The following is a 15,742-nucleotide window of genomic DNA, read 5'->3' as shown; positions in this document are numbered from 1 at the left end:
ACTACAGAAATTTGAAATGGGAAAAAAATACGTGATGATAAAAGTTTGGTATAATTTCATTGAAAATTGTAAAATCATTTGTTATAGAATTCAATTCTATTGTTCAAAACCAAAAGATATCATGTGTCAGTGTAAATACAATTCCACTGATTTAAAGAATGAATAATATTAAATCAGTCTCAATGAACCCAGATTTTGAAAGTCTTATGAATTTTAAAATCTAATGGAGTTGAATTTAACTTAAACAACCAATAACACCCCCTTAGTTTTCTACTATCAATATAACTAAACACAACTAAAAGATTTTAACCTTAATTATTAAATTAGACAAATCCATACAATGTTTCAGAATTAATACTCTATTTTTTTTAAAAAAAAGATATTTTTACAGGTCCTATATTTCCTAAAATGCTTATTTTATTATGATTCAAAGTCATAAAGTTAAGACTAAAAGTTTGTCCAAAATAAAATAAAATAAATTTAAATTTCTCTAAATTTTTAGCAGTTTGTATCCTATTTAATCCACTCTCGTTGTAATATCAGTTAAAAACCAATTATAATATACCACCTCATAAGTCCATGATAAGTTTGATCCTCCCCTTACTCCAAGTTACAGACTAAGGGGGTGTTATTGGTTGTTTAAGTTAAATAGAGTATTAATTCTGAAAAAAAAATAGAGTATTAATTCTGAAATACTCTATTTAAAAAAATAGAGTATTAATTCTGAAACATTGTATGGATTTGTCTATTTAAAAAAAATTTATTATTTAATTCAGAATATTTAATTCTGAAACCAATATTTAATTTATTATAACTATCTAAGTATATCTCTATTTCATATATGTATAATCTGAATGTATTTCTCTATAAATAATCCCCTTTAAATAATGACATTCTTTTAATTTGAAGTTTTGTTTTTCAAAATACAGTATTTCGAAAATATAAATAGAAATGCCTAATTAACCTTATTATTCTGTACACGCACTTTCCATATCGGTCTTGGGATATTTGTTGAACAATGAAAGAATATTGGAGGACCCTAACACTACACACCCTTAAGAGCCGGCACTAGTTGGAGTTACGTAGAAAAGTATGAAGCAAACGTGTAGTAAGGTGTACGTGTGATGATTCTTTAAAAAGATTAGTCCTCAAACCTCAAAAGCATATCTCCTCTTCTTCCTAAAGGTCTAGGATTAGGAAAGTTTCTCAGCGACATCAAAGACTTAAAGAGGTTAATCATTCTTTCTTTCTTTCTTTTTTTTTCTAGCTGTTTTATCTTTCGTTTTAGCCAATGAGGTGTGAATGATGATGATCTTATAACGTTCGATTCTTGACACTGTAAGAACGAAACTGCGTTACATACGCATATGACCTATATATGTTTTGGATATAGTGATATTTAATGTTTAAGTTATCTCATTGTATAAGAAATATAGTGATATTTTTTTTGTTATAGTTATTAGTTATAAATGTTACAACTTATCATCATATATGATAAGTGTGGTATAGAGACAATTTCTGCTCTTGTATATATCATTTATCGCGCTTAGGGGAGTCTCGTTATCGAGTTACTTCATAATCTTACCTAGAGGTTCACGGTTCACCGCTTAAGGTTTTATAGTCGAGGATTTCAATTTTGAATATCTATGCTTTAGTGTTTTTTTCCATATTTTGTTGACATGGGACAATACTATTATGATTTTCTTAATATATATATATATAGAACCTAAACGTTCTAATCCAAAAAAGTGTGGTATTCCTAGTAAATCCCTTTAAGTCATTAAAAATCTAAAAGATGTCCGTAGTTATACCATTTTCTTAAAGGGATTTTTAACTACGGACATTTTTAAATCCCTTTTAAGTCATTACAAATAGTCATACGAAACTGTTCAATAAAAATAGATTTTAAAGTATATTTTTAAATCACTAGTTTAAAACATTTGATTTCATTAAATTTTTTAAAATCCAAGATTGACTAACAAAAATTTATTTAGTATCATATAAAATGTTCGATTGAATACACCTCTGCTAGCTTAGTGTTATTGGTTTGTCAGCGACTTTATAAGTCCATGTCCATCCATAATCTCTATTACTAAAACAATTTAGTTATCATTTTTATTATAATTTTACTAGAATATCTTGTTTATGGGACAAATAACTCAGTTTTACACATAAGTATTAAACCAGTTTCAAAATCTCTTGTCTATCCATAAGGTTCTTAAATTTTTCTTATAAAAAAACAACAGCAACATAGCCAATAAACGGATTTTCCTAATCGTTCTTAAGGTTCTTAAATTTTTCTTATAAAAAAACAACAACAACATAGCCAATAAACGGATTTTCCTAATCGTTCTTATAAGTCGCCTGCATTGTTATTACAATCAAAGATATTGTTATTACAATCAAAGATACATTATGTCTTGTGCTAGTAGTGTGCTACATTGTCCCTTGTTTTTTACCATAAAAGATACGTTATTCAGATGGAGGAGATTGTTTTGGAAGCAAAAGATGCAGTTGATTGGTCATATAGAGGCGAAGGAGCTGCTAATTTGGTTCTTTCATACACTGGATCCTCTCCCACTTTCGTTAGTCTCCTCTTTGAAACTATTTCTGAATCCCAAAGATCATTTTATATTGTCTTAATTTTCTTCTTTTTTGGGATTAGCAAGAAGTAGATAACACTGAGTGCAATCTTGTTTTTTTTTTTTTCTCCTTTTTGCTAAATGTGAAGTTGGGAAAGGTGATGAGGATAATGAAATGGCCAAAGAATGGGAATGAAAATGGAGACACAAATGGAAATGGTCTTACGACTCACGAGAAGCTTATTTGGGGAGAGAATAAGGATCTTGTATCTTGCCAAAACAAGGAGATTGTGGAGTATTTGTATGTCAAACATGTCATGAGACCTTTGTTAGGTCACAAACATGTTAATGCTGGAGTATGTTTCCCCTTCTAATGATTATAACGTGTTCTAACAAGTTACAAGACTCTGGAAATTGCATCGCGATCTTTTAAATGGTTTTGAGTCTTGATGATTTGGGAATGTTGCAGATTCGTCTTCTTGTATCAAAGGAGTTTCTTGAGTCTGCTACGAAAATAGTGTCATCTCAGCGTTTTCCTTGGCGAGCTAATGCAGCCAATGCGGATACTAACCGCAGTTCCGTGCTTCTCATGGATGATATGACACTTTTCGACCATGGTAAATCAATTTCGTGTAATTTAACTATTTGATGAAGCTCTTTCTTTTCATTGTTGATATGAGCTTGTATGTTGTCTCTTGGTTAAGTCAATTTGATAATGAATTTTTTTTACTTAATAATCTACTCTGGTTTAGGTCATGTTGATGATCATAACCCATGCTTAACTGTTGAAATAAAGGTGGTCATACTAACTATCCTGTATGTCCTTTATTTTTTATTTTTTTTGCTAGCAATTAATTGCTTTATTTTTGGCTGATATATGTGTTACTCTTGATGATGTAGCCCAAATGTGGATTTCTACCATCTTCAAGTTTCATAGCGGAAGAAAATGTTATCAAGAAGAGTATAACTCGGTTCGAAATGCAACAAGTTCTGAAGCTTAGGGGAAACGAGGTACTTTTTGTCCTACATTCCTCAAATCCACATTAATCCAAGTTCTAAGCTTAATACATGAAAGTCACGTTTTCAGATATCAGAAATCAGTGAATATGATCCCTTAGACCTTTTCTCTGGATCCAAAGGTAGAATACACAGAGCAATAAAAGCGCTCTACGCGACTCCTCAGAACAATTTCCAAGTGTTCTTGAATGGTTCTCTTGTATTTGGAGGCTTCCGTAGTGGCATATGCAAAACAACCTCAACGGTTGAATTAGCTTTTGAGAATATACTCAAAGATTTCATCAAAACCGAAGATGAGGGCGGTATACGTGCAAATAGTTTCATAGAGCTTGTTGCGGAAACTGTTTACGCATCTGGAGCTCTTGATCAGCTTTTAAACGTTCAAAAGCTTGACAAATATAGCATCGAGGGAGTGATTCACGCGTACTATGACTTAATTGACCAGCCATGTAAAGCATGCCAAGAGTTGGAAAATAGTAAATTGTCGAATCCATTTGGTTCCATGCATGCAATGCCACAGGATGAGAAAGTGAATATTTTGAAGGGTTTTCTAATATCTTCCACTGCAGTTGATTGTAGTGTAATGGTAAGTTTTAGATCAACAGAGACTGGGCTTTCAAGATCCTCTTCCCCCCACGGTAAACTTTATCTTGAATCAACAAAGCAAGAATTTGAGTACAAGGTAGATAAGTCTTCTCTTTTACTTGAATTGTTTCTCTCATAATGAAACTGAGGCTAGTCTACATGATCGGCAGGTACACTTCATTGATCTTGATATGAGACCTTTGAACAAAACTGAAGTGTATTACGAATCAGACAAGAAGATCATGAAAACGTACCTGGAGATAGTGAAGACGAAAGGGGGTTAATCTCGATGCTTCTAGAACTACAAGCCAAGAAGCATATTTCATATCTCATAGAGGGATGTTTTCAATGGTTGGAAATAAGGATTGTTATATATGTTTCACTTAACGTAATAGTTTCCTACTCCTGTTTTCACTTGTATCAATATTTTAAAGACTCCCTTTTACTTGCTACATTTTTCAACGTAATAACTAAATGATGACATGCAAAACAAAATCTCGTAATTGCACATATAATATAAGAATCTGGAGAAACAGTGTAAAGCATGGTCGTCACATGTTTGTATTTTCAGAGGTATGGAATGGGATACCATAAGTCCTGTCCCAGAGCATTTTTGGCCAAAGATGATCGAACCAAAAAGTGACTTAAATATGATGTGCGTTCGTTCAATCACTAAAGTTCCAGCACATGATCAGTGCTTTGAGCACAATGGTTTTTATCAAAGATACGATCAGCTCCAAAGGAACCAATGCTTAAAAAAGTGTCAAGATGTAATGACTCATTGAAGTCTTTCATTATATAGTCGTCGTGGACGACTAGCTTTTTTAAATTATCGTTTAAAATTTCTGGAATTTGATTTTGTACGCCTTGCCATTATTTTCCATGAAATATAATGTGCATCAAGAGACAAGTTGGAAGAAAAAGACAAAGACAAGTGAGGAAGATTCAAAGTAAGGCTGCTAATATTAGAAAAATTAATTTAACTAAATAATAAAAGTAATATATATATTAGAAAAAAAAAACTTTAAGACATTTTTTTTTTTTTTTTTTGACTAACTAAAAACTTTAAGACACTTAAAAAAAAAAACTTTAGGTGTGATTCTTTCCCCAAAAAAGGAGTTCTTGAAAAATCAAAGCATCTCTCCTCTTCCTAAACATCGACGAGAGCAGAGTTCTTGACGCCATCAAGATTCAAAAAGGTTAGTCATTTTTAACAGCGAACAATATCGCTATTTTTCTCGTAACTATATTTATAAATTTGTCCATATCGACGAGAGGATTTTTGCATCTACTAAGCTTAAGTATGTATTAAAAAATAGTTATCAATATTTTTTATATATTAATAGAATCATATAATCCGATCAATTTGATCGGTATGATTTTATAATGCATGTTATGATTGAGTTAGAGAAAAACACAGGAAATTCGTGCCAAACAGTTTAATAATTTTTTCAGTACTTGTCCAGAAAACTTGTATTGATTGTATTATGTGATTTTTAGAATTGGTTTGTGGATTTTGATTACTAATATTAAACATTTATGTGGATGTGCCATTAAATATGATCATGCTAGATGGATGGTATTAAACATGAAAATCCGATATTTATTTGTTTTACCACTTAAATCCAACATTGATGTGCTTCATTCTTAAATCCAAACTTAACCAGGAGCAACTATGGCTGGAGAACTTATGTCGTTTGGTATGCAAAAGCTTTGGGACCTATTAAGTCAAGAATGCGAACGATTCCAGGGAGTCGAAGATCAAGTTACTGAACTAAAAGGAGATCTAAAATTGTTAAGTTCTTTCCTAAAAGATGCGGATGCAAAGAAACATACAAGTGCGGTGGTGAAAAATTGTGTAGAAGAGATCAAGGAAATTATCTATGATGGAGAGGATACTATCGAAACTTTTCTTATCAAGCAAAAAATCAGCGAAACGAGTGGCATCAAGAAGAGTATCATAAGACTTGCTTGCATTATTCCAGATCGTAGGAAAATCACGTTAGATATGGGAGGCATAAGTAAAAGGATCTCCAAGGTGATACGAGATATGCAGAGTTTTGGAGTACAACAGATGATCACTGATGGTGGGTATATGATACCTCTACGTGATAGACAAAAGGAGATGCGACAAACATTTTATAAGGACAACGAAAGTGGTTTTGTGGCATTGGAGGCAAATGTTAAGAAATTGGTTGGATATCTTTTGGAGGAAGGTGACTATCAAGTGGTTTCCATAACTGGAATGGGTGGTCTTGGTAAAACCACCCTTGCTAGACAAGTTTTTAATCACGATGATGTAAAACGTCAGTTTGATGGCCTCGTGTGGGTTTGTGTTTCACAAGATTTTACACGGAAGAATGTATGGCAAAAGATCTTGAAGGATCTCAAACCTAAAGAAGAAGAAGCTAAAATCTTGGAGATGACAGAAGATACACTCCAAAGTGAACTAATTCGATTATTGGAAACATCTAAGTCGTTAATTGTCCTTGACGACATATGGAGAAAGGAAGATTGGGAAGTAATCAAGTCAATATTTCCACTGACAAAAGGTAGCCAGCCCCCTTTTGGTACACACTTGTTAGTGGTCATACTGAATAATCAGCTAAGCTAACTCTTTGTGTTTGTTTTTTTTTTGGCAGGTTGGAAAGTGTTGCTTACTTCTCGAAATGAAAGTATCGTTGCGCCTAGAAATACAACACATATTAACTTAAAACCAGAATGCCTAACTAGTGATGAAAGTTGGACACTTTTTCAAAGGATAGCTCTTCCTATAAAAGATGCATCTCGTAAGTATTTAATTTTTTCGGCATATATCTCTATCGTGTGGATATCTTGCATCTCGTAGCCTACTTGTCAAATATATTAACATATATAGTGAAAAGTTTTGCAGAAATTAAGATTAGTGAGGAAATGGAAGAGATGGGTAAGCAAATGATCAAACATTGTGGAGGTCTACCATTGGCTATCAAAGTGTTGGGAGGTTTGTTAGCTGAAAAATACACACTGGATAACTGGAGAAGATTATCTGAGAATATTGGATCTCATCTCGTGGGAGGAAGAACTGATTTTAATGAAGACAACAACAATTCATGTAATTATGTATTGTCTCTGAGCTTTGAAGAATTGCCAAGTTATTTGAAGCACTGTTTCCTCTACTTGGCTCATTTCCCAGAAGATCATAAGATAAACGTAGAGAATTTGTCATATTACTGGGCAGCAGAAGGTATATTTGAACATAGGCATTACGATGGAGAGACTATTCGAGATGTTGGAGATGTCTACATAGAGGAATTGGTGAGAAGAAATCTAGTCATTGCTGAAAGAGAAGCTACGAGTTTGAGATTCGAGACATGTCATTTGCATGACATGATGAGAGAGGTTTGTTTGTTAAAAGCCAAAGAGGAGAACTTCCTACAAATTACCAGTACCCGCCCTCAAACCGCAAAGTTTCACTCTCCTACATCTCGCAGATTCGTCTCACAATATCCTACGACATTACATGTTGAGAGAGAGATAAACAATCCAAAACTTCGGTCTCTCGTGGTTATTCAGGATTACTGGGGGAAAAGTTGGAAACTATCATGTTCAACCTATACAAAGTTAGGATGTCTAAGGGTATTAGATCTCTTTAAAGCCAAGTTTGAAGGAAAGTTACCTTCTGCAATTGGAAAGCTCATACACTTAAGATACTTGAGCTTGGAAGATACTAAGGTATCTCATATACCTTCTTCTCTAGGAAATTTGAAGTTGCTGATCTATCTAAACTTAAATATACATTATGGTGTGGAATCTATATTTATTCCCAATGTTTTGGTGGGGATACAAGAATTGAGATACCTTGCATTACCATTTTCTATGGGGAGAGGAACAAAATTAGAATTGAGTAATCTAGTAAACTTGGAGACCCTGAAAAATTTCTCAACAAAGCATAGCATGTTGGAGGATCTACGTGGTATGGTCAAGCTGAGGACTCTCACCATCAAACTATTTGAGGAGAAGAGTATGGAAACTCTACCTGCATCAATAGGTGGACTGCAATATTTGGAAAATCTTGATATACAGGTAGTTCATAGGAGGGTAGAAGAAGAAATAGTTTTGGATTTCACTCATGTAAAAAAGATGAGTTTGGAGATAATTATGCGAAGACTTCCTAAAGAAGAACACTTTCCTTCTCGCCTAATGATATTAGATCTAGGATCATGTCTTTTAATGGAGGATCCAATGCCGATTCTTGAGAAATTGATTCAGTTAAAAGAGGTTCGTTTAGGGATTTTTGCCTTCCGCGGGCGGAGAATGGTTTGCTCGAGCAGTGGGTTTCCTCAGTTGCAGAAGCTTGATATAGATAGACTAGAGGAATGGGAAGAGTGGATAGTTGAAGAAGGGTCCATGCACCTTCTTCATACTTTGGTTATTACGGAATGTCAAAAATTAAAAGAGGTTCCTGATGCGTTGCAATTCATCTGTTCTTTAAAGAATTTAGAAATGGACATGGAATGGAAGGAGAGACTGTCTGTGGGAGGAGCAGATTATTACAAAGTCAAACATGTCCCTTCTGTTAAATTCAGAGATATCAACTAGGAATGTACCAGGTAAAATATTACTATATCTATACATCAAGTTCACTAAGACATCCAAAGAAAGGGGAATCTATGTCCTCTGTTTTTAAAAAGGATTTTGAGTTATATGGCTATTGAATTTTGTTTCATTCTTCTTTTTCTGTAGACGAAATTGATAAGATTGAAGCTGCCTTATCAGAATCTCCTCCCATGCAAAATCTTGGTCATTTGCCTATCTACACATAATAAACTCTTCTTGATGTGTTTGTTTTTTTTTCTACTTGCTTTTTGTATAATCAAAGGTACTTTCTGATTTCTGTTGGGGAGTATCATGAAATAGTAACTAAAAAATTTACGCTTTCGTATCAACATTGGTTTCATATCAGAATGATCTCAACACTCATAGACGTCTAGATAGTGTTTTGCTTATTCTATCTGAGTATCTTTGTTTCTCTTTCTTGAAACTTTTAGTTTGTTCTATCCATATCGTTTTTGTTTGATCTTCAAGCCTCTGAGCATCTACTGACACCACTAGATCATCATGAGTACCCTTCTTCGCGGAGCCATTATAGACGAAGCTCAACCAAGACTGAGAGTCTGAGAGCTCACAGATAAGACTTTGACATTGTCATTGTGGCTTCTGTATAAAGTTAAGCTCTCCAAGTCTTAGCTTTGTAAAAGGTTCGTTTATCACAGTTCCAGCACTTTAATCGTATAGTTCCTGCAACATTCTTAAATTTTACACATTGTATAATCTTTCCAATGGCTAACAAAGAAATTGCGGCTTTAGAAACCTTTCCAGTCTAAAGTCTAAACGTATAATATAACAACGCCATATAAGCTCTCAAGTAAGCACGCCATATAAGCTCTCAAGTAAGTACACCATAATGAAATGTTAGTCTGTACAGGAACAGATCAGTTCTTGTTAATGGGAAACGTGTTCAATGCCAGAAATTAGAGACAGAGCTGCATATTCGAAACTGCCATTTCATAGACGCAAAACATCTATCAAAATTCCAAACACAACTAAATATAACTATCCTTATAATTAAAGCTCCAATACCAAAAAAACGGATAGACAAAGAAGAAACAAGACTGTCTTCAAAGGATAGGAAAAAGATATTTGCGACAACCAAAACCTATAAAACCATACTCGTGTATTGAAGTTCTTAAGCTTGGTCTTCAGCTTCGGTGATAACCTTAGTTGCGGGAAGAGCCTTTGATGACAGGAAATCAGTGTAATCTTGGTAAGGTGATTTCGAAAATCTTGTCTCTTTCCAGAACTCTGGTGTAAGGAACCCATATGTCTTCTGAAGACAATCGAATGTAGCCTGTGTGATCACACCAACACACCAACAACATCAACCCAAGGGTTAAAAAGATAACCAATAATATCAATCAATCACAAATAATGAAGCAACTACATCCATCCATCAAACCAAGTAACTGAGCTGAAGATCATAAACAAGAACTATGCTCATCTACAAATTGCAATCAGCTACACTTGCACAACTAAGAATCACATAGATACAATGTAAAGACTTTATCATATCATCCACACAAGAAGCAACTATGCAAATGTGAACCAAATCCCTAATCCAAATTAAAAGCAGAACTCTTTAGCTACACATAAGCAGTTACATCAATTAACCATTAACCAAAAACAAGGATGCAAAATCGAACCTTGACAAAGTTTCCAAGGGTTTTGGTAGATCCTCTGGAAGAAGTGAAGACATCATCAATACCAGCAAACTGAAGAACCTTCTTAGGAACCCTAGCAGCGACAATACCAGCACCTCTGGGAGCAGGAACCATCCTCACAGTAACAGAACCACATTTACCAGTAACCTTACAAGGCACAGTGTGTGGCTTCCCAATCTTATTCCCCCAGTAACCTCTCCTCACCGGAACCACCGAAAGCTTCGCCAGAATAATAGCTCCTCTAATGGCAGTAGCAACCTCCTTAGAACACTTGACACCCAATCCAACATGTCCATTTCCATCTCCAACCACCACAAAAGCCTTGAACCGAGTCCTCTGACCAGCTCTGGTTTGCTTCTGGACAGGCATGATCTTCATAACCTCATCTTTCAACGAAGGTCCAACTAATTGATCAATGATTTGGTACTCTTTTACGGGAAGAGAGTGTAGGTAGATCTGCTCTAGCTTCTCGATTTTGTTTTCCTTCACTAGACGACCTAGTTTTGTCACTGGAACCCATTTCTCTTCTTCCGAGGCACGTCCTCCACGTCGTCCACGGCCTCTAGGACCACGATCACGCCCACCACGGCCACCGCCGAAACCACGTCCGAAACCACCACGGTCACCGCCACGCTCTGCGCCGCGTTCTCCACCTCTTTCAGCCATTTTCGATTAAGTAAACCCTAGCGGAAGCACAAGTTTTGTTTATATATGTAGGTGTGAGATTAGGGTTTTCTAAAAACTGCGTTATGGGCTTGTGGGCCGAAAGTTTATGTAACAGTTGAGATACTAATCAAGAAGCCCAATAAAATAGCTTATTAGATCACACCAAATAGAAGCGATAACCTTTATAAATTGTGTGTGCTCCGTAAGAAGCACTGCTTCATATAAATTACTCATTTAACATTCATAGTAAAAAGTCAGACAAAAAAAAAAAAAAAACATTCATAGTAAAAAATACACAGATCCATAGTATGTTTTTAATCTTCACAGTAAAAAATTAAATGAAGATATCTCAAACAGTATCCATAACTAGTTGGGGTTTATCAGTCGATACGATCTTAATTACTTGGATAAAAAGATACAAAAATCTCTGTCTTTGTCTACGGTAAGATATATATGGGTAAGTGCGTGCGAAATTGGGAATGAGTTCGTGAATGTGTGCTGAGGGTATCTGATCTACCTTTTCTATAAGAAACCTAAGGCTGATGATCTATCTAAATGTAGATGTATATATGGATACTATATTTGTGCCCAAGTCTTGATGAGAATGAAAGAATTGAGATACCTTGTGTTACCATATGATATGCAGAGAAAGACAAAATTAGAATTGGTAAACTCTGGCGAACTTCTCAACAAAGATTAACAGACTAGACGACTTAATTAGGATTATTTCAAATGGTGAGACCTCTATAGACATTGTAATGTGTTTGCTTAATTTAAAAGGAGTACTAAAACTTTACCATCTAAAACAAACAATGTTTGCTTGAAAAGTAGTAAATTAGAATTATTTTTGGGGAGTCTTGGAACTAATAAGTTGATGAATGAAAATATTATGATGCTATTTTAAATTAAATAATGAATACATACATAATAATGAGATTTAAAAAACAATATTCAGCTATTTAACATCATTGATAGATTTTGCTCAAATATTTGTCGAGTAAATTGTCAACGATAACTTGATAAGCTCTTTCAGTTGGATGGTAGCTATCCCAAAATATATAAGCCGAAGAATTTGAACACGTAAACGGGTTCAATGAATTACACAAGTACGATATCTCAAGATTTCCTTTACCGCAACATCCTCTATCAGCTACCTCAAAACCTGAAACAAAATAAGATGATTTAAACATAGTTTAGTTTGATGTAGATAATTGCAAAATAAAAACAAAATACTTAGATAAATCTGTTAGATAGACTTACCGTATTTTTTGGGGTGTTGGATCATGTCGAAAAGAGTATCATAAACATCGATGTAAAAGATAACACCATCCAACTCTTTATCTAAAGAATTTAGTGCTGGAGAAAGCCTTGAATTAAATTGTTTTGCCATGGTGTTTAAAGGTTGATTACATCCTCTTGTTAAGAAACCCCCAAATACAGTTCTTTGAAGTGGAACACAACCAACAGGAACTGCACTAAACACTCCGATTTTTCGAGCTCCAAGTTTGTGTAACTCCTAAACATTTAATTATATAAAGAAGCATTACTTTTTGGATGTAAATATATCATTGATTAGTTTATATATAACTACAGCTATAGTACTTACCCTCACAAATTTGGCAGCAGCATCAGCCAAAAAATTGGCATACGAGGTATGATCGTATCTATGAGCTCGAGGTAGATAAGTGTGAGCAAGATCATTGCTACTAGACACTACGAGAAAGAAACTGTTTTCCACAATATCTTTGGCTTTTTCCTCTCCAAAATGTTTCTTGATCTTTGATATATATTCTTTAAAATATGTTAGTTGATCCCATACCGATATAACTGACTGCAATATTAAACATAAATATTAGGAAAAACCGAAAAGAAACCACCCATAAAAAAACTACCAATCATGATGACAAAACATTAGCTATAGTGTACCATGATTTGTGCTGTTAATGGATCATAACCCGTTCCTCCAGATGCAAATGTCACACCTTTAAGAAGATCTTCAGGCTTCAAATTACGATTCATATATGCTGGTAAAGTCTTTGCCAATCCCAATTTTTCAGCTGCAATATTTTATAACATACTTATCACACTATATAAATAGCTTTCCTTTCCTATTATAATTTAGAAAATATAACTACAATTCAAATGGTTACCAATAAGATCAGAAGGAACTCTTCCATCAGAAAATCTTCCAGTAGCAGAGCCTCCAGGGAAATCTTTGCCATACGGAGGGAAGTTACATTTTAGAAGAGTGGGAAGATTATTGTTGTTTCCTGTATCCATTATCGAATCTCCAAAAACTATTAGTGCTGGAATTGTTGTGTTCTTTCCTTGCGCCGCTGCATTAGCTTTGATGGCGATTAATACCAAAGCGAGCCATAGCATTTGAAGCTTCATTGTCTTGTTTGATTTGTTTACTTTTGTGCTCGATATTTGCTTGTATGTTTTACAAATTCAAAGAAATGTGTGCATGTTTATATATCTTGTCTCTGTTTGTTAGATTTCTAAAATTATCTCTTTTGACAAATAGTTGTTAGGTTCTATGATATCTTTAGTTAGTTATTATGCTTGATATTAGTTGGAACGACAACGAAATTTAATTGTATTTTTTTTGTAATTAAATTGTAATTAAATGGTATGTTTTGAAAATACTATGTTTGGGGTTTTAATCGATTCCATATGTATATATAAAAGTCAAATATATAAGCTTTTGAGGCTGTTCACAAGAAATTTAAACGACTAATCACCAATTAGACATTTCATTATTTATCATTTCGAAGTTATTAATAACTAGATTTTACCCCGTGGTACACCACGGGGCTAATATTTTATACGTATCTTTTATGTAAAACTTTAACCGTTATAATTTATATATACATACGGTTATATACAAAGTTTGTTTAGCATAATCTTTTGATTGCCAACATAATCGATATATCCGTTGTGATTTATATATCAAAAAATAATTTAGATGCGTATTTGCGCTAGAGCGGGAGGGAAATTTGTTTTTCTTTTTTGTTAAACAAATTATATTTTTACCCCATAGTATACACCACAAATCCATTTTATTTGAAAATTTATATGTAATATTCGTGATTTTGTGTAATAAAATGATTGAATTTCTTTAGTGATTAATATAAATGGTATTGTGTTATAATACAAATTATAATATAGTTGTATTTGCCAATATTTTTTTTTGATGAATTCATATGGGCTGGATTTTAGAAGAATTATGAGTATCATATGTGTATTTTTAATATAGTGAACCTCAGATTCGTTAAAATAATTTATATATTTTATATGTAAATATATTTATATTTGTGACGGAGAAAAATATATATTTATATATGTGAGACTTAATACAACTCATTATTGAATACATTTCTGTTAAATTTGAAATAAATATAAATATTTGGATTTTTATATAAAGTTGGTATTGATGGTATTAACAAAATTATAAATGATGATTTAACCAAAGCTCTATGATATTTTAAATTTATAATAATATATGACATACCATATAACCCCGTTCTATGATAATTTAAACTTTTTATACACATAATTGTTTTTTAGTGTTTAAAATAACTGAGTTTTTTTTTTGGAATGTTACAGTAGTACATTGATTAAATTATAAAGAACTCTTAACTAATGGTTATTTATGTGCATATTAACAGTATATTTGTGCATAGACGGTAAGTTTGTATATATTCTAGATTTTATAAGATTATTATTTAGTTCAGCTTTATGAACATATTAATATATCTAAAATATATATTTCTGGTACATTGTTAATTTAAGATTTTATTTTTAAATTAATGTTTTCACTAATTACCCCGTAAGTGGTACACTACTAAATATTTCTGGTACACTTTTAATTTAAGATTTTATTTTTTATCAAGTGTTTTCACTAATTTTATGTTCATGGTATACTACTAAATTTGAAGGTTTACATTACCGACATTTCTCAATCCGTTTTGGAGTGGTACATGGTACACTACTAAATAAAATTAATTGATTATTATAGTATAATTAATATTAACATCTAATATTTATTTTTTAATTGATATCAAAATCATACAAAACAAAGATGAGATTTACGTAACCATAATCAAAATTATTTGTTTATTACCATAACTATAAAATCTTTAACAAAAATCCCTAATATAATAAAAATTCATAGAGTTTAGGCTATGATAAAAATTCATAGAATTGTTTTTTTTTTGGTGAGGGGAGGGGGAATTCATAGAATTGTTTTGTAATCAAGAAAGAGATGCTAAATATTATTAACCAACACTTGTAATAAGAAATCCGAAATGAATGCTATATATGATTGCTGATAAAACTTTAGGAATATTCTCTAGATTTAGTATCAAAGATCCCCAAAAATGAATTATCCCGCAACTATTAGTTAGTATTGTTTAGGAAATATGTCTTATGTTTAGGATTATTATGAAAAAATCTATGAAAATTAAATAGGATCTCTCCAAATATTAGAACAAATGAATATATGATGTTTTAACTTTTAAGGAATATGTTTTCAATTGTGTTAAAAAGATTTCCAAAATTAAATAATCTATAATTTGTGTTATTGTATAATATTTGATTTTTTATTTCTTGTTGAAAAAATGTTGAGCT

At 32.8% G+C, this 15,742-nt stretch overlaps 4 protein-coding genes across 4 annotated transcripts; 2 read left to right on the top strand and 2 right to left on the bottom strand.

Moving 5' to 3' along the window:
• The first annotated feature begins 2,480 nt into the window (after positions 1 to 2,480).
• LOC17896255 (inositol-pentakisphosphate 2-kinase) lies at positions 2,481 to 4,541 on the top strand. The gene is made up of 7 exons (XM_023788257.1): positions 2,481 to 2,585; positions 2,732 to 2,938; positions 3,052 to 3,199; positions 3,335 to 3,378; positions 3,483 to 3,593; positions 3,670 to 4,281; positions 4,355 to 4,541. Exons 1-7 carry the CDS (start codon positions 2,481 to 2,483, stop codon positions 4,466 to 4,468), a joined length of 1,341 nt encoding a protein of 446 aa, XP_023644025.1. The 3' UTR covers positions 4,469 to 4,541.
• A 722-nt stretch (positions 4,542 to 5,263) lies between these two features.
• On the top strand, positions 5,264 to 9,435 carry LOC17896623 (probable disease resistance protein RF45). The gene is made up of 5 exons (XM_006300540.2): positions 5,264 to 5,383; positions 5,852 to 6,736; positions 6,827 to 6,973; positions 7,078 to 8,776; positions 8,910 to 9,435. Exons 2-4 carry the CDS (start codon positions 5,860 to 5,862, stop codon positions 8,763 to 8,765), a joined length of 2,712 nt encoding a protein of 903 aa, XP_006300602.2. The 5' UTR covers positions 5,264 to 5,383; positions 5,852 to 5,859; the 3' UTR covers positions 8,766 to 8,776; positions 8,910 to 9,435.
• Positions 9,436 to 9,709: 274 nt separating this feature from the next.
• On the bottom strand, positions 9,710 to 11,125 carry LOC17894905 (40S ribosomal protein S2-2). The gene is made up of 2 exons (XM_006302590.2): positions 10,427 to 11,125; positions 9,710 to 10,074 (listed from the first exon to the last, which is right to left on the bottom strand). Exons 1-2 carry the CDS (start codon positions 11,108 to 11,110, stop codon positions 9,913 to 9,915), a joined length of 846 nt encoding a protein of 281 aa, XP_006302652.1. The 5' UTR covers positions 11,111 to 11,125; the 3' UTR covers positions 9,710 to 9,912.
• A 950-nt stretch (positions 11,126 to 12,075) lies between these two features.
• On the bottom strand, positions 12,076 to 13,504 carry LOC17894867 (GDSL esterase/lipase At3g43570). The gene is made up of 6 exons (XM_023787502.1): positions 13,261 to 13,504; positions 13,037 to 13,167; positions 12,717 to 12,941; positions 12,539 to 12,626; positions 12,371 to 12,451; positions 12,076 to 12,272 (listed from the first exon to the last, which is right to left on the bottom strand). The coding sequence occupies exons 1-6, from the start codon at positions 13,502 to 13,504 to the stop codon at positions 12,076 to 12,078; spliced, it is 966 nt and encodes a 321-aa protein (XP_023643270.1).
• Between the last annotated feature and the right edge of the window lie 2,238 nt (positions 13,505 to 15,742).

Source organism: Capsella rubella, unplaced genomic scaffold (assembly GCF_000375325.1).
Source record: "Capsella rubella cultivar Monte Gargano unplaced genomic scaffold, Caprub1_0 scaffold_2, whole genome shotgun sequence".
In the NCBI taxonomy this organism is placed as follows: domain Eukaryota; kingdom Viridiplantae; phylum Streptophyta; class Magnoliopsida; order Brassicales; family Brassicaceae; genus Capsella; species Capsella rubella.
This window is presented reverse-complemented; position numbering and strand designations above follow the sequence as displayed.

Bases quoted from the DNA above. Each gene is read 5' to 3' on its own strand.
- LOC17896255 (XM_023788257.1), top strand. From the start codon at position 2,481: ATGGAGGAGATTGTTTTGGAAGCAAAAGATGCAGTTGATTGGTCATAT. The intron at 2,939-3,051 runs GTATGTTTCCCC...GGAATGTTGCAG, and splicing joins ACAAACATGTTAATGCTGGA to ATTCGTCTTCTTGTATCAAA. The intron at 3,200-3,334 runs GTAAATCAATTT...ACTCTGGTTTAG, and splicing joins TATGACACTTTTCGACCATG to GTCATGTTGATGATCATAAC.
- LOC17896623 (XM_006300540.2), top strand. From the start codon at position 5,860: ATGGCTGGAGAACTTATGTCGTTTGGTATGCAAAAGCTTTGGGACCTA. The intron at 6,737-6,826 runs GTAGCCAGCCCC...TTTTTTTGGCAG, and splicing joins AATATTTCCACTGACAAAAG to GTTGGAAAGTGTTGCTTACT. The intron at 6,974-7,077 runs GTAAGTATTTAA...AAAGTTTTGCAG, and splicing joins TCCTATAAAAGATGCATCTC to AAATTAAGATTAGTGAGGAA.
- LOC17894905 (XM_006302590.2), bottom strand. From the start codon at position 11,110: ATGGCTGAAAGAGGTGGAGAACGCGGCGCAGAGCGTGGCGGTGACCGT. The intron at 10,075-10,426 runs GTTCGATTTTGC...GTGATCACACAG, and splicing joins CCCTTGGAAACTTTGTCAAG to GCTACATTCGATTGTCTTCA.
- LOC17894867 (XM_023787502.1), bottom strand. From the start codon at position 13,504: ATGAAGCTTCAAATGCTATGGCTCGCTTTGGTATTAATCGCCATCAAA. The intron at 13,168-13,260 runs GTAACCATTTGA...AAAATATTGCAG, and splicing joins AGTTCCTTCTGATCTTATTG to CTGAAAAATTGGGATTGGCA. The intron at 12,942-13,036 runs GTACACTATAGC...TTAATATTGCAG, and splicing joins CATTAACAGCACAAATCATG to TCAGTTATATCGGTATGGGA.